At 37.2% G+C, this 26,561-nt stretch overlaps 2 protein-coding genes and 2 non-coding genes across 8 annotated transcripts in view; 2 read left to right on the top strand and 2 right to left on the bottom strand.

The window, feature by feature from the left end:
* Positions 1-26,561, bottom strand: part of LOC138700327 (uncharacterized) — a 327,656-nt gene that overhangs the window by 90,771 nt on the left and 210,324 nt on the right. The gene's annotated exons all lie outside the window — the stretch shown is intronic.
* LOC138700328 (protein phosphatase 1 regulatory subunit 14C) overlaps positions 2,743-26,561 on the top strand; it is a 795,893-nt gene continuing 772,074 nt past the window's right edge. The window contains exon 1 of the mRNA XM_069826879.1: positions 2,743-3,165. Within this exon, the coding sequence (XP_069682980.1) occupies positions 3,076-3,165 (90 nt within the window). The 5' untranslated portion in view covers positions 2,743-3,075. The remainder of the gene's footprint in view (positions 3,166-26,561) is intronic.
* Positions 9,117-9,188, bottom strand: TRNAY-GUA (transfer RNA tyrosine (anticodon GUA)). The gene has a single exon. It is a non-coding gene; the product is annotated as a tRNA-Tyr (tRNA).
* On the top strand, positions 9,679-9,750 carry TRNAY-GUA (transfer RNA tyrosine (anticodon GUA)). Its single transcript has one exon. It is a non-coding gene; the product is annotated as a tRNA-Tyr (tRNA).

Here is a 26,561-nt window from a genome sequence, read left to right on the forward strand (position 1 = left end):
TCCAGATTGATTAATATTTGGCATAAGAAAGTTGGTGTTGAATGAATAAAAATGAACACAGAAAAATAGATTTGAAAATAAAATGAATATTTATGTAAATTAATATTCTCCTCCGCTACATTCATCTAGTAACTTCAGGGAGCCAACAAAAAGTTACTAGATTTGTAATCAGAAATTTTAAAAAAGAATTCTTCGATGAAATACAATTTTGACAGCTCTTTAAATTCCACGCCCCCTTCCAGCCTTAATTTAAAAAGTGTAAACATACGAGTATTTGTAATCAGAATTGAGCTGAATCCATTTGGGGTATGAAAATATAAATTCTGAATAAGTGAAATAGCTACAAAAATTTGGAAAAATTTTCATGATTTTCAGTGGAGTCTTCCCTTAAATAAAGTACTGCAGCAACGATATCTGGTCTTGGATAACTCAGCAGAGAATGACGAGTGTGCCGGTTATCGAAGTCAAGGACAACCTCAAAGCCTTTCTAGAGGAGAGAGCATCGATAATTAAAAGAGTGTGAATCGTGATGGCTCTGACACGCCTGATGCTGCACCCACGTCTCAAGGTTGTTTATTGTGTAGTACGTCGTCGTTTAAAATTCATTTATATTTGTCAGTTTCCTTCTAATATTCTACAGCACTCGAGGACCGTAAAAAATAAGTTTCCCTGGGATCGTTTACAAAAAGAAAACACAATTTCATGAAAATATTTTTGGAACAGATACAGGCTAACGGCGTGGTAGAGGACTGGCCTCGTATTTGGGAGGTCCGGGGTTCGATCCCAGGGGCCGGCAATCCTAACTGAGGTTTTCCATGGTTTCTCAGTTATTTCCAGGCAAATGCCGGGATTGTACCTCTTGAAAGTCCGGCCATGGACGGCGATCCTTCCCTTAATCCTTTCATATGTGTGAGTGAATGCTGTGTAATGTCTTAAATGTTTGTGTTGTATCGAACGTGGCCCTGGCATAGAGCTGATCCCTCGTCCGGGGAGGCCCTCCATGTCCTTGTGTGGTCAAAAAAGTATGTATGTGATCCATAGATTAATTCCTCTCCCGACAGGTCGCGGCCCTGTAAGGCCCGGGTGGTGTGGGTCGTGTAAATGCACCTAAAAGGGAGAGGTTAAACTGAGGGAAAGAAAAAGAAGAAGAAGAAGAAGGAGGAGGAGGAGGAGGAACAGATACAGCAATTGTTGATCTACTTTTCAACATATTCCTCACCGGAATTGAGAATATGTCATACCGTGGGATCGATTTTTGTACCCCTGTGTCATAGACGTCTGCCGCCTGGGATCGGAACCAGTGTGTGACAGCCGTCTGCACCTCTGTGTCGATCTCACGCTATCACAAATGTCTCAATTCCGGAGGGGAATATGTTAAAAAAAATAGCTCAATAATTGCTATATCTGTTCCAATAGATCTTTCCATGAAATTGTGTTTTCTTCCTGTAAACGGCTCCAGGGAAACTTACTTTCTGGACCGCCCTCGTAATTGCGCTCGAGTGGCCAAACTTTGTATAAGCACTTGTTTTGACATTATTGACATGGTGAAAGAAAAAACAACTTTTTTTATCTGCCCCCATGAGAATTTTTGCTTGTTAGTGAAACCAACAACTACGCTGTCCCTATTTTTTTTAATATTACAATCTATTATTGTGCACTTTCATTTTAGGCTTGTGTATTATAGTAAGGTTGATTTACTCTTTTTTTTTTACTTGGTTATTTAACGACGCTGTATCAAGTATTGTAAATCTTTGTTATTGTATATAATTTTTGCTTGCAATAAAAATCTTTGTTGTTAAAAAAACCACGAGGTTATTTAGCGTCAATTGGATTGGTGATCGCAAGATGATATTTGGCGATATGAGGCCGAGGATTTGCCATAGATTACCTGACATTTGCCTTACGGTTGGGGAAAGCCTCGGAAAAAACTCAACAAGGTAATCAGCCCAAGCGGGAATCGAACCCGCGGCCGAGCTCAACTCCGGATCTGCAGGCAAGCGCCTTAGCCGACCGAGCTACGCCGGTGGCTGAATTATTCTTATTTCTGTAAAATTTATTACCATTTTCTCGGGAATTAACATCGTTAATGTGTAAGGTAGCAAGAGTTCTTCTATAGCTTGTAAACAGGCAGATTTCAATGTGTCGATAGTAAATATTTCTTTTCAAGAAGAAATAAGGCAATTATTTTATTTAACTTTTCTTTTTCTTCTTTCGTTCATTGTATTCTTTCTCTTTGTCTGTATTCTCTTTCTCCTGTTTCTTAGTTGCCTTCTTTACCTTCTTCTTCTTCTTCTTCTTCTTCTTCTCATGCTTCTGCGCTTTCTTTTTTATTTTCTGTTCTTTAAATTTTATGAAAAAGCTTTCCCATCTGGGTTTAGAAACCATTACATTCTAAGTCATTTTGGGAGAAGAGGAAATTCATCTCCTTATATTCGTAAAAAAAACGTGATGTTAGACATAAACTGAGCGGAACTCAGTCTAAAATGAAGTAAAATTTACTTATTTAATAGAAAATGTTAATAGTTGTGTTAATACACAATGATATTCTTTTGTTTTCGTTACTTGATCTTTGTTGCTGTCTTCGGAATAAGAGAGGAGACAATGCTTTCTTTTATGTTCATTGTCCTGATTGGTTGTACGTACCTTAGCATAACAGCGATTGGTTCATCTCCCTCTATGAAGGAACTCTTAGCCGTAAAAAGTTACCTGGTTGTAAACGTCACGCAAGCACTGTTCAACTGTCCGTCTAGAGTGGAGAGTCAACTGAACGAGCTCAAAGACCTCAGCGAGGAGCAGTAACATTGGTCTCTCGTAGTAAACAATCACATCCATTCATCCGAATTCCGCGGTAAATAACACGGCAAAGACCAGTGAACCACTAAAAGAGTTTCCTGATTCTTAAATCGTTTACAGAACTCGAAATCAAGAGTGACATTTCGTCGTAAAATTTGTGGTGTGTAAATCGTGGTAGTTTTTTTTGCTACATATACCAGTGCCTTGAAATTTGTGTTTGTGGTTTTATTCTACCGCCTTTGGAGTTGTTTGCGTTAACCTTAAAGAAGATCACAAGAAGAAATGACGTCGAAACTTCGTCGCCCACCTCTTTTCACTTATAATGATGGCAGTCTCTGTTTGAGTTCCTACCCTCAATACACACCCTGCAAGGTATGTCAATGAATTCTTATTACTGTCAAATAATGATGTCTCATTTTGTGCTTGTACAAACTTACGAGAAGAGTGCTTCAGTCTCTAATTATCGCAGCAAACTCGTTATATTTACCAATGAATGACGTTGAATGCTTTTAGGTTATTTCTAATTTGATTGGAACAGAATAGAAGTTTAACATATTCCTCGCAATAAATAGTTGAGCAATGTTAGCACAATATGCTGTATTCAGCAAGGAAAGAAACGGAGGTGTCTTTTACTTGACATGATTTAAAAACTGCCTTCTTTGCGTCGTTCGGGATTAATCTGTTTTCAGAAAGCTCCTGATCTTCAGTGTAATCCTGTAAAAGTATAAAAGCAATGTAACAAATGAGTGATGACTGATTATATTTTGAGAGTTATATTATTTCGCCACGAAAAGGAATCCATTTTTTTTTCTCTCGCTGTTATTTATATTCCCTTTAACGTCTTTGGTCACATCACGAGTTAATCTTTTGGATGAAATCCGAAGGCTTATGTAACTTACTATTGTTGAGACTGGTTCTGTTGTTGTGAACTAGATGGCGACTGTATAATATGTATTACTGATTTATTTATTTATTTATTTATTTATTTATTTATTTATTTATTTATTTATTCATTTGTTTATTTGTTTATTTATTTATTTATTTATTTATTTATTTATTTATTTATGTCTATAACAGGGCAAAGCCCAATTACAATAGACAGTACAGATATTTGTATAAAAAACATAGAATTGCATATAACATGAAAAGAGAGATGAAACGGATACAAATGCAGGATACAAGTGTAAATACAAATTAAAAATTAAAAATGGAAAAAAAAAATAGATTACTACCTAAATAAAAGACACAGATATAGATATACAGTAAATGAAAAATAGAATATTTATGAATATGAATAGAATAGAATAGAATAGAATAGAATAGAATAGAATAGAATAGAATAGAATAGAATAGAATAGAATATTTGAGTAGCTTAATATCAAAGACGGACATCTGACCTCAATTGAAATTTAGATAGCTTCGTGCTGTTTCCAGTTACAGTGAAACCATATGCGAACTCTAACACTATATAAAATAAATTGTGTTAAATATTACAAAGAACCCTGTGAATTAAAAAATTGCCTCTAGATTAAAACTATGGAGAAGACAGATGTCCGTCTTTGATATTAAGCTACTCATTTATGAATATGATTTCGGTGATGAATGAGACCGGTGATATTCAGGGATGATGTGGCCCGAATTTCCTGGCATTTGCCTTACGGTTGAGGAGAAACCCTGAAAAATCTCAACCAGGAAATTCAACCCGATCGGAAATCGAACCCGGGCCCTCTGAGTAAAAGACCAGCATGCTGACCCCTACACTATAGAGGTGGTCAGGAATCCTTATATACCTGAGTGATACGATTTAATGTTTTGTCTTGCAGTAATTTAAGAAACTTTTCCATATAATAATAATAATAATAATAATAATAATAATAATAATAATAATAATAATAATAATAATAATAATAATAATAATAATAATAATATCGCCGCCACCTTTGCCTTCTTATTTTTCGACGGTAATGACCTGTTCAGAATGTAGAGGAATAAACCTTCGTCTTTGTTTAGAAGGCTTATAATTTTTAAGTTGGTTATTTAACGACGCCGTATAAACCAGTTTATTTAATTTCTATGGGATTGGTGCTAGAAAGATAATATTTGGCGAGATGAAGCAGAGAATTCGCCACAGATTACGTGACATTTGGCTTACGGTTGGGGAAAACCTAGGAAAAACCCAAGCGGGAAGCGAACACGCGCCCGAACGCAACTTCAGATCAGTAGGCAAGCGCCTTAGCGGACTGAGCTACACCGGTGACCGAGGCATGTCATCATTGTATTGTTCTTCCAGTCTAATAATTAAATTTAAAATATCATTAAAAAATTACGTAATTAGTTTTCTTGAGAGTATATAAATCCAGTTGGTTATAATTTTTACATTTTTGGTTTAAATACCTATGTTAATAAATAGTCATATGTGGTTACACAGTCAACATAGCTATTTCATCCAAGCAGTTTTTATTGTCTTTCTCAGCTACATTTATGAACTTGTTCTCACGATAATTGCAGCGCATAGGGACCACGCGAAATTGTTCCAAAAGGTTCTTGTCCAATATACGTATTTCGTGTTTTTTTATTTCAATGTTCATCACATTTATAGGTTGACGCATACATAGTTTCTATGGAACAAGCAAATGAACTCCATGAATAATAATAATAATAATAATAATAATAATAATAATAATAATAATAATAGACCACCTCTGTAGTGTAGGGGTCAGCATGCTGGTCTCTTACGTAGAGAGCCCGTGTTCGATTTCCGGTCGGGTTGAATTTTCTGGTTGCGGTTTTTCAGACTTTTTCCTCAACCACAAGGCTTCATTCATCACCGAAATCATATTCATAAAAATCAGTAATACATATACAGTCGCCATCTAGTTCACAACAATAGAACCAGTCTCAGCAATAGTACACAGGCCTTCGGATTTCATCCAAAAGATTAACTCGCGATATGACCAAAGAAGTTAAAGCGAGTATAAATAACAGAGAGAAAATAATAATAATAATAATAATAATAATAATAATAATAATAACGTAGGTTGGGAGTCACACGTAGTACAATAACGTTTCATATTGGTTTTGAAAAGCCTCGTAAAACCTTTCGGAAAATTATTCATTTAATATTCCCTTCATACTCAGAAACTAAAATTTCTCATCCCATTACGAATGGAAGTTCCTTTTCTTCACAATCGACACGAAATAACACGACTTCGATACAGACATTGCGAAGGTACAAGCGCCACTGATATCATGCAGGGGGCAATGGAAGGAGTTGAGGGAGAAAGCATTACGTCTTGGTGCTTGATGCTCACAACTCACGTTTGCAACACAACACACTAAATGAACACGCCTGACCTAGAGCATGTTATCTCTGCAGCAGATGTGCAGTACATTTAATATTTCTTGTTAAGAAATAATGTTTCACAATGATTATGATAACTTTATCATTCAGGGATAGAAAAATATACAGTAAGTTGTACAGAGACATCATTTTATTTTTACTAACATTTTTAATATTAACCTGGCTATACCTTTAGATCAATGCCGCTTGCTACCCCCTTCCACGACTGGAGTTCGATGATACTGGCGTAATATATAAACAAATCACTTTACTAGATATAGGAGGGAAGAAAAGTAGTTCATCCATTTACGTAAACTAGGAAATATCGCGATTCTGAGTTCGATAATTTTCATTAGGTTTTTGTTTAATCACAATACATTACTGTATTAACAATGAGTGTTTTTACTCACAAACTGAGCTGTCCATGTGGACGTATTCATTATGCAGTGTATATTATACTGTCTACAGCACATTAGCGTACAATATAGAGAATGAAGTTAAATTGAAAAATAATCATAATATGGATATTTAAACACATTTTTGAAAATGGTGGCCGTTCATTTCGATACAGGCTTCAGTTCTAATGTGCGTATTATCGCACTATAGACTATTGTACCTAATTCCAATTACCAGTTTTGTCCTTCGTACGAGTAACTCATGTTGAAATAATTCTGTACCTACTTTATAAAAGAGTACCTTACGTACTGTAAATTCAATCTTCACTTCTGCCCGATCCGCACAGATAAAATTACTCAGACATGCTATCTACTGTCCGTCCAAGTGGTTATGTCGTAGGGTCGTAGAAAGGGAGGGAATCACGTGACAGTTAATTACTTAACGAGGCCCTTTTATTTAAGTTATTTTAAACAGTTGTATAATATTACGTAGACGTCCAATTCCTAACAGAAATTAATGTTCTCAGAAAAGAGCTAAGACAGCCCAGCCACTAGCTGGCGAATAAAAGCTGGTGGGGAAAACCGGGCTATGACGTAGGCAAACGGACGACAGTATCTGTGCGAAAATGATTCAATATTGAAAGCTCTTTCGTCACTGGAAAACGCGAACATATTTTTGGAACGTACTGTTTACTATGATTGGAGATTTATCCTTCGAAGAGGTGGAAAAATTCAAATATCTTGGAGCAACAGTAACAAATATAAATGACACTTGGGAGGAAATTAAACGCAGAATAAATATGGGAAATGCGTGTTATTATTCGGTTGAGAAGCTCTTATCATCCAGTCTGCTGTCCAAAAATTTGAAAGTTGGAATTTATAAAACAGTTATATTACCGGTTCTTCTGTATGGTTGTGAAACTTCGACTCTCACTCTGAGAGAGGAACATAGGTTAAGGGTGTTTGAGAATAAGGTGTTTAGGAAAATATTTGGGGCTAAGAGGGATGAAGTTACAGGAGAATGGAGAAAGTTACACAACACAGAACTGCACGCATTGTATTCTTCACCTGACATAATTAGGAACTTAAAATCCAGACGTTTGAGATGGGCAGGGCATGTAGCACGTATGGGCGAATCCAGAAATGCATATAGAGTGTTAGTTGGGAGATCGGAGGGAAAAAGACCTTTAGGGAGGCCGAGATGGGAGGATAATATTAAAATGGATTTGAGGGAGGTGGGGTATGATGATAGAGACTGGATTAATCTTGCACAGGATAGGGACCGATGGCGGGCTTATGTGAGGGCGGCAATGAACCTTCGGGTTCCTTAAAAGCCATTTGTAAGTAAGTAAGTACTGTTTACTATGACTGTAAGGCTACTATGACTGTATATGCGGTCTTGGATCTGTGTGGAGGACGGTTGAACTTCATTAGTAGAAGGGGTGGGAGTGAAGTACATTAAAAAACTCGGGTACAATAAAAATTGAAGTAAAAATTATCCCTCTACTTCCCTTCCAAGGGGACAGATAGCAGTGAGTTTCATCGCTCCTTAAGAATCCATTTCTATAACAACCTGTTTTAAACTCGCGAACTCCGGGATCTAATGGCAAGCATGCAGTCGTTGGATCGCTTGAAGGCAACTGAATATTCTTTATTATTCAATAGAAATATATTCCTGTGTTAGAGCTCCTTGAACTGTACTGTGTTATGAATTCAATTACGATTGTTGCATTTGCATCTCTTAATTGCAATCGTTGCGTTAAATTATTGTATATTTACATGTGTGTCATTTACACCGTCGAAATAACGGTACAACTCGTCAAACGGGTCGGCCGCAAGAAGGCGTGTCGTATCTCAGTCAAGGAATCACAGTCGGGATCAACTACTTCGTCTTAAATCATTGTTCGTACTTTCCGCAACACAAATGCAAGGATACTGTTTTACAGTTCAACACCGGAGATCAAATGGTGGAGCTTCCGACTGCAAATCCAGAGGATCTGACTTCGATTTCCCATATGAAATCAGAAATTTATCTCCCTTTCAGTGGTAGTGTGTGTGTGTTTTTTTACAGTGACTTTGCGGTTGTCAGGGAGTCACAATAACTATAATAAAATTGTTTACAATATGATTTTTAATAAAATTAAAATTAAAATTATTAACCTTTTTTGTCGTCATCAATGAATTCGAGAGTCCACACCTGTGGAGTAACGGTCAGCGCGTCTGGCCGCGAAACCAAGTGGCCCGGGTTCGAATCCCGGTCGGGACAAGTCACTGGTTGAGGTTTTTTCCGGAGTTTTCCCTCAACCCAATACGAGAAAATGCTGGGTAACTATCGGTACTGGACCTCGGACTCATTTCACCGGATTCATCACCTTCATTTCATTCAGACGCTAAATAACATGAGATGTTGATACAGCGTCGTAAAATAACCCAATAGAATTATCCCTAGTTAGAATCATTTTTATTCCGACATCAAGTTCTACGGCTAAACGAGCGTTGAGCGACTTCCTCCGATTTTGGATTAGACACCGACGCACTTAAGTTAGGTTAATTTAGGATGAAAGAGTAATGGAACGGAGAAAAATTCCCTCCGGCGCCGGGATTTGAACCCGGGTTTTCAGCTCTACATGCTGATGCTTTATCCACTAAGCCACACCGGATACCACCCCGGCGTCGGACAGAATCGTCTCAGTTTAAGTTCCAACTCTTAGGTTCCTTCTAGTGGCCGCCCTCTGCACTACGTCATAGATGTCTATGAACGTAGGACCGAAGTCCACACATGTGCTGAGGTGCACTCGTTATGGGTGACTAGTTGGCCGGGATCCGACGGAATAAGCGCCGTCTTAAATCACGAAGTGATTTACGCATATCATATATATTATTTTAATGTACCGAAGTACATATGATATTTCAATGCAGATATTCTGCGTCATCATACGATGAAAGAGTAATGGAACGGAGAAAAATACCCTCCGGCGCCGGGATTTGAACCCGGGTTTTCAGCTCTACGTGCTGATGCACCTCAGCACATGTGTGGACTTCGGTCCTACGTTCATAGACATCTATGACGTAGTGCAGAGAGCGGCCACTAGAGGGAACCCAAGAGTTGGAACTTAATCAGAGACAATTCTGTCCGACGCCGGGGTGGTATCCGGTGTGGCTTAGTGGATAAAGCATCAGCATGTAGAGCTGAAAACCCGGGTTCAAATCCCGGCGCCGGAGAGAATTTTTCTCCGTTCCATTACTCTTTCATCGTATGACGACGCAGAATATCTGCATGGAAATATCATATGTACTTCGGTACATTAAAATAATATATAGGTTAGTTTAGGCTTTTATTATCCCGTGAAGATGAAGGTGAAAGCGACTGAGTGTGATTTTTTTGTTTTCTATGTTGGCAGTTCAAGTGCGTCGGTATCTATTCCAAAATCGGCGAAAGTCACTCAACGCTCGTTTCACCATTTCTACTATCACTATACACAGTGACTAAATTTTAAGCTATAATATGATTTTTAGTTAAATTTGAATTAAAACTACTAACCTTTTTGTCGTCATCAATCAATTCGAGATATGACAATGTTGTTATATACTCCACGTGGAGATGATATGGGCACGTCAACTACAAATGTCAACGCATCATTGGTAAACATAATGCGTTTTTTTTTTCAGTAGGTTATTTTACGACGCTTTATCAACATCTCAGGTTACTTAGCGTCTGAATGAGATGAAGGTGATAATGCCGGTGAAATGAGTCCGGGGTCCAGCACCGAAAGTTACCGAGCATTTGCTCATATTGGGTTGAGAGAAAACCCCGGAAAAAACCTCAACCAGATAACTTGCCCCGACCGGGAATCGAACCCGGGCCACCTGGTTTTGCGGCCAGACGTGCTGACCGTTACTCCACAGGTGTAGACAACATAATGCTAGAAGGGCGTATCAACAAAACTGCAAGTTTATATTAGAGCTCTTTAAATATAACTAGGGCATTCGAAAAGTAATGGCAACATAGTTTTATACTAAATTTATTTCGGTTACTTTTGATATTATATAATCCAAATATAGTCCCCTGCCATGTCGACAGTACGTTGCCAAACCCTTCGAAGATGGCAGACTCCATCTGCAGCATCATTTGTGGATATCTCTGTCTCTGATCGAACTGAAGTTCGTTGGATGTCAACTCTTGGTTGAAAACGAATGCCTCGCTTCCGCCCAACCTGCAATAGTTCTTATATTATTATTACGATGTACCGAAGTAGGCCTACATATGATTTTTCCGTGCAGAAATTCTGCGTCATATGATAAAGGATGAGTGGAACAGAGAAAAATTCTCTCCGGCATCGGGATTTGAACCCGGGTTTTCAGCTTTACGTGCTGACGCTCTATCCACTAAGCCACACCGGATTCTCATCAACATCGCGGAATAATGAAAGTAATGGAATGCGTGTGTGTATGTGTGTCTAATGCCTACCCACTTCACTTGCGTGATGCAAGTTCCGGATATTGCTGATAGAAGGAAGGACTGTGACCCATTTTCAAATTGCACACCATTTCGGCGGGCCACATTATGCATGATGTCTATCTGTGAAGAGTTACGTCGTGTACTAAAGCGAGTGTATGTGTAGTGTAGGAAATTGGTGAGGATGATGATGAAAGGGAGAAGGGGAAACCCGGTGCCGGCACGTAGCCTACTCTTGTCGAATAGCAGCAAGGGGGCAGCCAGGCTTAGCGTCTCCATCCGATGAACGAATCACTACCAACAGTGACATATGCCTTCTCTTCATATGCACTGCGGAGAGATTTGGGATTTAACCCAGGCATATTGGTGCACAATCTAGTGATTAGAAGTTGTGCACCGCCATCTCTCCTAATCCCCAGGTAGAAATTTTACATGAAAATTTCTGACTCCATCAAAACATCACTGAATAATAGGCCTATTAAAATAATTATGTAATAAAATTAAGTAATTGATTAACTAGCGGACTTAGTCGTATTAATTATGTAAGTGTGCGCGGCTAACAGCTGTTTCGGTGCTTCATTACACCATCTTCAGAACCTACTAGATCTTGGCGTCATCTCGAACTTCTTTGCCTGTTATATGGGTGCGTTTTATTGTTGAAAGATGTTGAAAAGTGGAGTCAAATAGTGTGTGTGTACTGAAATTCATCTGTGTGTTGAGAATTTGATCGGGGTGTGTTTTAGTGTGTTTGTATATTTCGTATTCTAATCTACGTATTACTCTGTGAAGAGATTTATTAAATCTACATAGGCTACTTAGACTTCAAGAAACAAAATTTGATCTCAATCCCAAGGGAAAAAATGGACCTCCCTGCATCAAAATCCACAGTTAATTCCCGATTTACCACGAAAATCGTCTGTAGCTGCATTTAGATTGGCAACAGGCCATGATTGTTTGGCGAAACACATGCATAGAATTGGAATATATCAGTCCCCTAACTGCCCATTGTGCAACTCAAACCAAGAAATGGATTCGCAACACCTCAAAATCTGTGCTTCAGTGGCTGGTCATGATAATATCTTTGAAAAATATTGGAGTGCAAGAGGTGATATGACTTTATTGTCAAACGCCTGTCATTAGAAAACAACAACATATTTCATATTGTTCTAGTGTGTTGAGTTTTTGGTTCTTGGGTTGTTTGTGTAGGATTTCCATGTCCGCATTTATGTTATTGTATGTATGGTTAGCATTCTCAACACAGATCAATTTCAGTACACACACACACTATTTGACTTCAATTTTCAACAATCAAACGCACCCACACAACAGGCAGAGAAGTTAGAGATGACGCCGAGATCTAGTAGGCTCTGAGGATGGTGTGATGAAGCACCGTGACAGCTGTAAGCCGCACAGACTTACATAATTAACACGAGTAAGTCCGCTAGTTAATCAATTACTTATATTCAAGTGTTAAAAGTAGTGTACGCAAGATTCAAAATGGATAATAAAATTAATTAAATGTTGGAATTTAAAGTTATGGTGAATATGCGTTGTACACAGTTACATTTTGTGTGGCATTAGTGCTTTTTACTGATGATAAATTACCTAATGGCTCCGTCTGACGCACAGCTGACATACGGAGTCAAAGACGTAATATGACTGGCAAGTTCACAGGCAACGGTGAAATAACTGTAGTCAGCTGTTTTAAGATACAGTTGGGAGAATATAAGGAGAAAGAGTGTTCGGTATGTTAGTGGATGTTAATGATTATGATAATAATAATAATAATAATAATAATAATAATAATAATAATAATAATAATTCTTACTTACTGGCTTTTAAGGAACCCGAAGGTTCATTGCCGCCCTTACATAAGCCCGCCAGCGGTCCCTATCCTGAGCAAGATTAATCCAGTCTCTATCAACATATCCCACCGCCCTCAAATCCATTTTAATATTATCTTCCCATCTACGTCTCGGCCTCCCTAAAGGTCTTTTTCCCTCCGGCCTCTCAACTAACACTCTATATCCATTTCTGGATTCGCCCATACGTGCTACATGCCCTGCCCATCTAAAACGTCTGGATTTAATGTTCCTAATTTTGTCAGGGGAAGAATACAATGCGTGCAGTTCTGTGTTGTGTAACTTTCTCTATTCTCCTGTAACTTCATCCCTCTTAGCCCCAAATATTTTCCTAAGCACCTTATTCTCAAACACCCTTAACCTATGTTCCTCTCTCAAAGTGAGAGTCCAAGTTTCACAACCATATAGAATAACCGGCAATATAACTGTTTTATAAATTCTAACTTTCAGATTTTTTGACAGCAGACTGGATGATAAAAGCTTCTCAACCGAATAATAACATGCATTTCCCATATTTATTCTGCGTTTAATTTCCTCCCGAATGTCATTTATATTTGTTACTGTTGCTCCAAGATATTTGAATTTTTCCACCTCTTCGAACGATAAATCTTCAATTTTTATGTTTCCATTTCGTACAATATTCTGGTCACGAGACATAATCATATACTTTGTCTTTTCGGGATTTACTTCCAAACCAATCGCTTTACTTGCTTGAAGTAAAATTTCCGTGTTTTCCCTAATCGTTTGTGAATTTTCTCCTAACATATTCACATAATCCGCATAGACAAGCAGCTGATGTAACCCGTTCAATTCCAAACCCTTCTGTTATCCTGAACTTTCCTAAATAATAATAATAATAATAATAATAATAATAATAATAATAATAATAATAATAATAACACTTAACCTTTTAAAGCTTCATCAGTAACATGTAGTAACTTATAATGCCGTTTTATGTTATACAACCGTTTTCCTCGTAATACTTGTGAACAAATCATACATTTAATATTGTCATCATATTGGCAGCACAAAAATGCGTCCTCCCATCCTACTTGAAACTTTCGTTTTTGTAGAGGTACATGGTTTCGAGAGAGACATTGCGACGATACGCCATTCGCAGGTCCGAGACAAATACAAATAGAACGGAGTTTGACTCCAGTAGTAAGAGGGTGGGGGTTGTAGGTAGGAAGCGAGAGAAAAGCACTGCGAGCCACAATGTGCTTGTGAGTCGCATTTTCGCCGCGGCTGCCTTAGGGTATTTGACGCAGACAAATTGGATGATGGAATGACCAGTTTTTGAATGCAGTCGGAACGGAACGATGTCCAAATCCATGAGGATGATGATGATGATTATGATGATTTAAAAATGGTACAGAATAATAATCCCGGTAATTACGAATGCCTAATGTCAGCTCTTCACTCCCACATGAGTGGAAATGAGATACGTATTAGAAACCGATATAGCTCTGTTAGTAATGGGACTGGAGGAGCCGGCTGAAAACGGAAATTTAATCCCACTTCAAGAACGGTTACTCAGTCTTGCTTAAAATTGAGTATTGGCTTTTTCAGACGTAAAAGACTGTCGAAGTCAGGTGGTGATAATATCACCTCAGCTACTAGGCCTACTCGCAATTAAAGAAGAAGCTTGGGAATGAGTCTCTGTGAGACTACTTGAAGAATTTTAACTGTTGAAACTTCATAAGGCCCAAATAGGCCTGCAAGGCCCAACACTTTTTGGTCAGAAATGCGATGATTATAGTTAGTGCTGTTGATCGATCAAAATATTTAATCGATTAACTATTTCAATTTAATCGAGTTTTGATCGAGTTGAAAAAATGTTTTACTATACTGTAATACACAATTATTTTAAAATTTAACTTGTGTTCGGTGTTAAGCATAAGTATTAAATGTTGCATATCTGTATATATTGTATCGTTATATTACAAAACAACTATTTTAATTACTGACTAACATATTTATTATGAGGCTTATAATTTATTGTGTCAATTTCTCCGGGAATTTTTGGGACAAACATAAATAACAAAAAGTTTGAAGACTCGCCTAGTAATACTGCTTCATCCATGATTTTAAACATGTGAGTGCATTCACATGCTCCGAATTAAGTGCCGCTCTACGTTTAGCAACAATGTTTCTGCATCACTAAACATGAAAAAACTTTTTCTTTTCTGTCAAGCGCTTCTCCACGATCGTTCAATTTAAATCCAAACGTTTCATCGAGTTTACCTCTCAAATTCTCGTATCACATAATGGAGTTTACACTTTTCACAGACCACAGAAAACTGATTGTTTTTTCTTTATCAAACTAAACACACAACCTTCATATACAAACTCAGTACAGAAACTGCAACTGCAAAAGTACAGCGGTTAAAACAGAAGACTGGCCCCTATTGTAATCGAATTACCAGATTTTAGAAAGAGAAGAAGATAGTTACGCTCTCACTTGCACACAGTGTAGACATGGCTATTTTATAAGGGATGAGGGGGACGAATCCCAGAAAAGTATGTATTTCATATGCTACGAAGATGAGCTGACAACAAGGTCGAAGTTTTCTTGGAAAGCCATAAAACTTAATAAGGGTTTCGCATTGTGTTTCAACTTTCAATAGAGGTAGACTAAGTCACTGTCCTCATATCTCCATCTCTTTCTGAAGTGTTTGTGCAAAGATTTTCCCTACGTTACTTGTTTTCCAGTTAGAAAATAAAAGTACTATTGTGCTTTTATGTAATCAATTTCCGAGAGAGAAATAGTATTGGAATTTTTAATATGAATTTGTTTTAACAAAATAATAATTAATATCAACTACAACCGATTAATTTTAATCGATTCGATTATTCGATTAAATATTTTTGATCGATTAATCTTACAACAGAAATTGATTAGATTAATCGATTGACTGTAGTAACTTTCGAGGAATATCACTTTTGTTGACGTCGTACAAAATTTTGTCGAATATCCTTTTGAGAAGATGAACTCCATATTTAGATGAAATTATTGGGGGTCATCAATGTGGTTTTAGACGTAATAAATCGACTATTGATCAGATTTTTTGTATTCGACAAATATTGCAGAAAAAATGGGAGTCTAAGGGTACAGTATATCAGTTATTCGTAGATTTCAAAAAGGTGTATGACTCGGTTAAGAGAGAAGTTTTATATAATATTCTTATTGAATTCGGTATTCCCAAGAAACTAGTTCGATTAATTAAAATGTGTCTTAGTGACTTACAGCAGAGTCCGTATAGGTCAGTTTCTATTTGATGCTTTTCCAATTCACTGCGGGCTAAAGCAGGGAGATGCACTATCACCTTTACTTTTTAACTTTGCTCTAGAATATGCCATTAGGAAAGTTCAGGATAACACAGAGGGTGTGGAAATGAACGTGTTACATCAGCTGCTTGTCTATGCGGATGACGTGAATATATTAGGAGAAAATCCACAAACGATTAGGGAAAACGCGGAAATTCTAGTTGAAGCAAGTAAAGTGATAGATTTGGAAGTAAACCCCGAAAAGACTAAGTATATGATTATATCTCGTACCAGAATATTGTACGAAATGGAACTATAAAAATTGGAGATTTGTCCTTCGATGAGGTGGAAAAATTCAAATATTTTGGAGCAACAGTAACAAATATAAATGACACTCGGGCGGAAATTAAACGCTGAATAAATATGGAAAATGTCTGTTATTATTCGGTTGAGAAACTTCTGTCTTCTAGTCTGCTGTCAAAAAATCTGAAAGTTAGAATTTATAAAACAGTTATATTACCGGTTGTTCTGTATGGTTGTGAAACTTGGACTCTCACTTTGAGAGAGGAACAGAGATTAAGGGTGTTTGAGAATAAGGTTCTTAGGAAAATATTTGGGGCTAAGAGGAATGAAGTTACAGGAGAATGGAGAAAGTTACACAATGCAGAGCTGCACGCATTGTATTCTTCACCTGACATAATTAGGAAAATAAAATCCAGACTTTTGAGATGGGCAGGGCATGTAGTACGTATGGGCGAATCCAGAAATGCATATAGAGTGTTAGTTGGGAGACAGGAGGGAAAAAGACCTTTGGGGAGGCCGAGGCGTAGATGGGAGGATAATATTAAAATGGATTTGAGGGAGGTGGGATATGATGATAGAGACTGGATTGGTCTTGCTCAGGATAGGGACCGATGGCGGGCTTATGTGAGGGCGGCAATGAACCTCCGGATTCCTTAAAAGCCATTTGTAAGTAAGTAATCGATTAAATCCCACAACACTAATTATAATGAAGATCTAGTGGAAAATAAGACTGCATAATCTAGGCGGAATTCGAACCAATAAACTTTAATTGCGATTGGCTGCAAGCTTACTATGATTTAACGTGGGTTTTGCGATTGTAGATTTCCATATCTTAGACCCTAGAGCCTAGACAGAGAACCCTGAGCTGCGATCGAAATGCTTTCTTCATTCGTAAGTCACGGGAGTCAATGCCCTCATTTTCAGCCTAGCACCAAAACAAAGCGACCGCCCGGTCTGACACGAGCAACTTCAAGAACCTGCTCTAATGATGACGTAGAGCAACAAGTTACCTTCCTCTCTCCTCCGTGTCTCAGCTGAGGTGTAAGAAAATTAATCTTCTATTCACCGATTTAATGAGATGTAAATCTCAACTTACTTTTTACCAGTCCGAATAGTGGACTCTTGGAGACGATGAGAGAAAAATATAAACAATGAAGTATACGTCACAAGTGATCTTCTTTTTCTTCTTCTTCTTGACCGAAAATGGTGTCATGCACTTGCTCCGTTGTGCGCCCCATGTGTGAAAGTTAAGCAGCAGTACAACTTGTAAATTTTGACAGTTTTCAATCATTTTAAATCTCCGAGAGCCTACGAACAGTTTCAAATACTGTTCAACTTTTAGGATGTATTTGCAATATTGGCCAATAAAGTTTCAGAACCGTCTTAAAATCAACCAATCACACTTGTGTTTCTTCAGAAGATGCTTTGTAAGGAAGAGTCTTATCTGATAAAAAGCCTCTTACAGTACTTCACTGTCAGTCACAAGAAATCAAGAAATGGATGGACAAAATATAATTCTGAATTATACCTACCTCTTCGAGCACAGAGTAGACGCTTTTGTATATCTATATAGCCTATATAATTTGAACTGGTAATGGAAATTACGGGAAAAAGAGTGAACGGATTTTAATAAATGACCCCTCATTTTGAAGCTTGGAACCCTCATTTTGAAGCTTGGAACCCAAAGTTTTTCAGAAAAATAGTAGTTTTTAGTGAAATGTCAATTTTCCCACATCATTTTTCTATTTTCAAAAATCCATCTTTCGTCAGTTGTGAGAACTAATTAATTGCATTTCAAAATAAAACAAAACACACACTACAATAAACAATAAACAATAGACTATTTACACGAAGGCCATGACCTACAGGATTGCTGACATAGAGTTCAGATGGCTCAGATTCTTTCGCATCATAATGCCAATATGTCGATCTTCATTTGTGTAATTTTTTGATAACGTATAAAAAATAATTTACAGGTCTGATTCTCTGGTCTGTAGTTTTCCGAGTACAGCTGTGTATTAGATAATAAGAACTACAAAACTTAAGAATGTTTGTTAACATTATTACCATTAAAAATGAAATATTATTATAGTTAATGCAACACATAATGCTATACTGATATATGAAAGTGAAACCTTTCGGGGCTTTATGTAAGTAGACGCAGAGAAAAAATATTTTATATTAGATCTTCATTTCTATAATTTACTGACTAACGGATATATATATGTTACTGAAAACTATAAAACTTAAGTAAGGTAACAATAGTGTTATTAAAAATGAAATACTTTTATAGTTATTAATCAAGTAGTGTATTCTCTAATTTTCGTTGGTAGTAATTGAGTCGTGCTTCGTATTTTAGCTGCGTCTTTAAACTACATCAAAATAAATTTCATATTTATTTCGTTTAATCGATTAGATTTGCCAATCATATTTTGTTGTAGGGAAAATAGCATGCCATTTCACTTCTTACTACCGTGATGAGTAAGTTTATTTCCCGCAACCAGCAACAAATGAAACACTGAAACTGCTAACGATTTACGATGGACAATTTTATTTAGGGCGCATATAAGATTCTACAACTCTTACATATCATTCGCCTCATTTTCCACATCTCAGCAATATATTCCTCACAACAGCCTATATTACAGAAAATATTATACGGGATAACATTCATTGTTACACAAATTGATCCAGCAGTATTTGGTAGATCAGTATTGTCTGGAGGAAGCGCAAAAATTACAATTCCTAAGAAAAGACCAAAAGGTATTACTTACTGATAAAATGAGAGGCCTACAAGATTTTGTAGTCACGAAACATGCAGCTATACCAAGATGCTAAGTCTTTTGTTCAAAGCATGACAAACCTTACATTTTCTTAACTTTCACCTACAATCCGCAATGACTTGAAATAGCTACTGCATTACTCCCACATGAAAAACTCACTGATCGTCCTGACATTGTTACTTGCGATTTCGCATTGAAACTCAAGAACTGAAGACGGATAGGTTCAAGGAAAAGTATTTGGCATAAAAAACATTCAGAGGGAGTATGTTTCACTATTATGGAAGCAAAGAACTATCAAAATGTCTGGTATCCTTCATTGAAAATAAATATGAACAATTTTTATTTGAACTTCTTATGGACTTAGTCTGCAGTATTTGCTGCACAAGCCACTAGTATGGGTAGAAAGAGAAATGTATAATATTCTGTACATTAGGCGAGTTTGAACGTGCAGATCTATGAGAGAGCTCTCTTTGTTTTTCTCTCAATTATTTCATCATAGTTTCTGTATAATTGTTAATTAACAATTCAGCAACTGCTGCATTGGATATTGAGTCTGACATGGAAAGAGAATTCGCTTGCGGGCATTGATATTGACGGGGCTGGTCATGGCAGCGCGTTGTATTGGGAACTGATCGAACCGCAGCAACCGAGATGGAGAGCAGGTAATATGCATCTTCCGGTTATCATCTGACTTACACTTGCAGCTTGCAGCAATCCCACACACTTTTTATACCCAGTAATACCGGTTTAATATTCAGCCTGCAACAAACCTGACCATCAATGCTTCTGCAATTCCACCCATCCGTTCTGCATGCAAGATATTTCAGCTCCTTAATTATCAGTGAGGCAATGAATGGTTCTCTCTCGTGAATGCAATCTTAATTACAGGTAATGGATTAGTAACAGTTTAGTTTAGTTATTCTCATTATTCAGCTTTAAATACCATTCCGACTTTTCATTGCTGATAGTGATGACGCTTGTTAATATATATAACCAGCTCCAGTTATTTAAAGTAGCCCTACAGTAGGACCCAGATTATCCGTCACCCTGTTAAACGATTGGTGGATCATTCGCCTGTCTTTCTATCACTTTTTTTTTGCTACAGAAATAGCCTATATGAAGTACTGTACAGGTGTCCCACAAGTCTCCATACGTAGTAAATGTAAGTTCAAATTTAAAATGTCACGTAGTGTGCTCAATGCGGCCATCCCGCTCCCCAGACTTCATACCCCTTGATTTTTACCTCTAGGGTCATCTTAAGTCGTAGGTCTACCAGGACAAAACCCGGGATTTTCAACATCTGAAAGGTTTCTGGAGAAAACGGGGAATGTCACGAAACATCTTTATTGAGAGAAACAAGTTTTAATACCTGACCATTCCTGGTTTATAATCAATGTACCAAATATCCAACTTTACATTACACGAACATTTCCACTTTTATTATTATTATTATTATTATTATTATTATTGTTATTATTATTATTATTATTATTATTATTATTATTATTATTATTATTATTATTATTATTATTATTATTATTATTATTTTGTGATTCGTCAGTTCTGTAGTCCCAGATGCCACCTATAGAATGCGCTGTAAAATCGCTAAAAGTGAATATCTCTTGATTTTTCTAACACCCTTCATCTGCAAGCCCTTATCGTCGATGCCTAACGACGGATATGTTGCAGCTTTTGCATCGGAACAAATTGGAACACATCCATCGACCTGTGCCTGATTTTCGAAAGCCGTTATATTGAGTACTTTATGACATTTCTATTTTGATCTGATATTTCTTATGTATGGAGACTTTTGAGACACTCTGTACATTGTATTATTACGTTATTTTATCTAGAGTGTGCTATTAGAGTGTATGTTTGTTATTATAAGTTGATTGTAGGTTGAAAACACAGCTTATTTTGTGTAATATCCTAAATTTAATCTCTTGAAGGGTATACACCATTTAAAAATAACTTAATACACAAACACAACTATTACCTGAAATTGGTTTGCTTTCTCATTGAAATTACTGAAGGATATAGGCCTACCTCCTGAACCCAGAAGACTAGCAGTCGCAAGCTTTCGCCTAACACTGAACATGACATCCTGGGTAAACACCTCAATCGTCTTGACATCCTGCCATCAGCATCCTGCATTTTGTGCCATTAACAGGAAGACATGGATAGACAACATCTTGCAAAATGCCCTGCTCTGACTTCCTCCAAGGAAGTCGACCACTACTGGGAAACCAGAGCCCGAATGTCTTTGATTACTTAATTCGTAGATTTGTTCATCACTTTCTTGTTTTCCCTCAGTCAATGGTTGTGAATATCATGTACAAGCCATTAGACAAATAAATACTATTACATGAGATGCTCAATAAGTTTTTGTAACTTTATTCTCTTCGGCTCTAATAAAAAATAACAAAAATGCAGGTTACCAGGCGACGGTAGAAAAGAAAAGACGCGAAAACAAATGAATGAGGTGTATAAACAATTGAATACTCTTTCACATTTAAGTATAATTTTTTTTTCGTTGTTGGTAACTCTGTAGCATCTATTAGATGCTTTATGGTTGTGCTAACAGATGGAGTTACTTGTCAACAATGTGACGCTGAAACGTGTGTTCAGGTTACTGCCCAGCGACAGTCCTGATGTATTTTTTGTTATATTTGTGATGGTTGGTTAATTAATATTAACCCGGCACACTCACAATCACACTCATACAAATTTCCAGACTCTAGACACCCAGGGAATTCTTCTTCTTCAAGAAAAATTCACCGAGAGCCGAGCCCGGGAATTGAACCTGGAACCTCCTGACCTGGAAGCCAGCATACTGACCAACGGACCACGGAGGCAGTCTTTAAAAATATAGGGGTGCCATTTGAAATTTCAAATTGGGGAAGGCTGGGGTGGGGGTGTGTGAAATCTAAAATGCAATTAAGCCTGGTTTCATACTTCCCCCTCAATATCTAAATTGACATGTTTTTTTTTTTGTTTCAATTGAATTCAATTTAAATAATTAGTTATTTAGACTGGGGAGTTTTGAAATGAAAGCCCTGAAATTATACGAAACATGTCATTGCATTTAAAATATACTGAATTTTATTTAAACAATTCAAACTTAACTTAACAAAAAGAACTAAAAATTATTTTAATCGAACACGAAATATTGCAAACACCTTAATCATTTTCACTCCTTCACATTGAAGTTGATGGTGAAGTGTATAGTTGGCCAGACTGCTAACCTTCAGTCAGCTGTTCATAGTGTAATGTATGTACTGTATATTAAGATCTTTAGATCTTTAAAAGTATTATTTTCAAAATATACTGCTGTGCAAAAATAGTAATATGCGTTACAAGAGCGGTATGTTGAAGTTTTCATGTTCGAGGAAAAGTTTGAAAAAGCGAAACGTAGTTGAGCTTTCTTAATTTCCGAGAATTGAAAGAAAACATACCGCTCGTGTATCGTACATTATTTTGTGCGAAAATCGTTTATTACATACCTGAAAGAGGAATTTCTAATTAGTTGCAATGAAATCTCCATCTTGGTTTCTGTTCAATGACGGCAAATTTGCAAAACAAAAATATCTATCTTCAACATTGTTGCTTTAAATTGTTCTGTGTTTACTATACTCCAGCAGGCCGTGACATACGTCTGTCTTTTTCTTCCCCCAGTCTATAAATACGAACTTAAAACAAACGGTAAAGTTATGTAATTATTTATTATTCATTTTGATATTTTAACAATATTATTTATATAGCATATTGCAGTAATAACATCGGCATCTGGAATCTTGTTGATTTTTCACGGCTTCCTTAATGTTACTTGCATCACGAATGCAGTAACTTTAGTGGAGTTGTAGAGTTTACTTAATTTTTGCAAATGTTTAAAAACAATAATTAACAGTGCAATTTAGGTGAAATTGCAGTGGTAAGTTTCCAATTTATAATTATTACTATGTTAAACGTCTCTAAAAATAATATGTTAAAAGCCTAAAGCAGTAAAATCAATATGTCACTTAAGCGGTAAGAAGAGGGAAATTGTTATGTGTGTTAGGTTGGGAATACTGAATGTGGAATTTTAGATTTTCCGCGGATTGGTTTTGTGCGGAAACCAAGCAAATACGCACGATCTCGCACAAAATACTGTACAAGACACGTTTGTGAATACATTACAAAATTGAGGAAAAGCACTCTTCAACCTTGCATCGTAATATACTACCTAGGCATGCCACCGACTCAGAAACTCGAAGGAAATAAAGAAAGGTTATCGCAAGTACGGATCTAAATAGCTACGTGAAACTAATATCAACGGAATATGTTTGTCCCCTTACCTTGGGAATAGTTTTAATCTCTTCAGTATGCCATACAGTGAAACCAACATCTAACATCCGCCACTATATTATGAATGTTTTAGTAATTGTTTTGAAGTCGAGACACTTTCATTCAATTATGAAAGACGTAGGGAAGTAGTGTTGTCTAGTCTATCTTCTGAATATCTACCTATAATTATTTATCATTAACTCACGTCATAAAACTTTCACATTTGAATATTAATGTTATACACTTGCTGGGAAATTATCTTGTGGTTGAATTAATAAGGAGAGGATGTGATTCTATAACTTGGCATTATATACTAGGCATAGTTATGAAGTAACAGCTGTCCCCGTTTATTAACATCTGAAATTGACGCTCAGAGTCGTCTGTTAGTCTTAACCACAAGTAAATGAAAGAAGGATTATTAAGTATATTCCACTTGGCAGTGTCTAAAAAGCAATAAAATGAAATTCGGACATGGATTATTGCTAGTTCATTCCTTCCTTTCTTTGTGTGTTCATTTCGTCTAGTTGATTACTTTTTCCTACTATTTGATTACTCTTTTCGTCTAGTTTCTCGTCTACTTGGCTGCTCTTTTCGTTCCGTCTTGTTTCGTCGAACACCGGGTTCGTTTAGTTTCGTCGAATATTGGATTCGTTTAATTTCGTCGAGTGTTGGATCTGTTTAATTCGTCGAGTTTTGGATCTGTTCAGTTTCGTCGAGTGTTGGATCTGTTTAATTTCGTCGAGTGTTGGATCTGTTTAGTTCGTCGAGTGTTGGATCTGTTTAGTTCGTCGAGTGTTGGATCTGTTTAGTTCGTCGAGTGTTGGATCTGTTTAGTTCGTCGAGTGTTGGATCTGTTTAATTTCGTCGAATGTTGGATCTGTTTAGTTCGTCGAGTGTTGGATCTGTTTAATTTCGTCGAGTGTTGGATCTGTTTAGTTCGTCGAGTGTTGGATCTCTTTAATTTCGTCGAGTGTTGGATCTGTTTAGTTCGTCGAGTGTTGGATCTGTTTAATTTCGTCGAGTGTTGGATCTGTTTAATTCGTCGAGTTTTGGATCTGTTCAGTTTCGTCGAGTATTGGATTCGTTTAGTTTCGTCGAGTGTTGGATCTGTTTAGTTTCGTCGAGTGTTGGATCTGTTTAGTTCGTCGAATGTTGGATCTGTTTAGTTCGTCGAATGTTGGATCTGTTTAGTTTCGTCGAGTGTTGGATCTGTTTAATTTCGTCGAGTGTTGGATCTGTTTAGTTCGTCGAGTGTTGGATCTGTTTAATTTCGTCGAGTGTTGGATCTGTTTAGTTCGTCGAGTGTTGGATCTGTTTAGTTCGTCGAGTGTTGGATCTCTTTAATTTCGTGGAGTGTTGGAACTGTTTAATTTCGTCGAGTGTTGGATCTCTTTAATTTCGTCGAGTGTTGGATCTGTTTAATTTCGTCGAGTGTTGGATCTGTTTAATTTCTTCGAGTGTTGGATCTGTTCAGTTTCGTCGAGTGTTGGATCTGTTTACTTTCGTCGAGTGTTGGATTCGTTTCGTTTCGTGAATACCGAATTCTTTTCGTTTTTGTAGATTGCCGGATTCTTTTCGTTTCGTCGAATATCGGATTCGTTTCGTTTCATTGGATGTCGGTTTCTTTGCATTTATTTTTCCCTCTTTTTTCCTTAATTCTATAGCTTCCTTCTCTTTCACGCCATACTCTCTCTTTGTGTATTAATTTAGTTTCTTTATTTTTCCCTGTTTTATTGAGTAATTTTCTTTATATCTTTTCTTTTTTCCATTACGTTTCTTCTGTATGTTTTGTTATATTATATTTATTGAAACACGACTTGATATTCACGTTTTAATTTTGTTTTTATTTTGGGTCTTTGTATTATTTTACTCTTTCGTTCTTTTATTATAATTATTTTTTTTTGCTTATGCTTAGGGCCTATTCCTTTTCTCATTTGTTTATTTTATATTTTATTTTGAATGATATCAATTTCAAAGCTTCATCTGCATTGATGAGTTGATATTTTGAAGATGGTCGCAATCTTTTCCAAACTACTTTTCAAGAACTCGTGGAAAATAGCGAAAATTATAACGCAGGATGAGGTATAAACACTGAATCTGCTTATTGGGACCGGCATATCACGCTGAGACTAATGTGCTGAATAAATCCCTGCGCAAAAAAGAGAAATAACGGACGTGACTTTATAAAATGTTCACCAAAAATCTTGAGGCAAGATAATTTGTGATATAAATATCTTAAGCGTAGTGTCGTAGTCTATGTTCACACACACACACACACACACACACACACACACACACACACACACACACACACACACACACACACACACACACACACACACACACACACACACACACACACACACACACACACACACACACACACACACACACACACACACACACACACACACACACACACACACACACACACACACACACACACACACACACACACACACACACACACACACACACACACACACACACACACACACACACACACACACACACACACACACACACACACACACACACACACACACACACACACACACACACACACACACACACACACACACACACACACACACACACACACACACACACACACACACACACACACACACACACACACACACACACACACACACACACACACACACACACACACACACACACACACACACACACACACACACACACACACACACACACACACACACACACACACACACACACACACACACACACACACACACACACACACACACACACACACACACACACACACACACACACACACACACACACACACACACACACACACACACACACACACACACACACACACACACACACACACACACACACACACACACACACACACACACACACACACACACACACACACACACACACACACACACACACACACACACACACACACACACACACACACACACACACACACACACACACACACACACACACACACACACACACACACACACACACACACACACACACACACACACA

This window comes from Periplaneta americana, chromosome 5 (assembly GCF_040183065.1).
Source record: "Periplaneta americana isolate PAMFEO1 chromosome 5, P.americana_PAMFEO1_priV1, whole genome shotgun sequence".
In the NCBI taxonomy this organism is placed as follows: Eukaryota; Metazoa; Arthropoda; class Insecta; order Blattodea; family Blattidae; genus Periplaneta; species Periplaneta americana.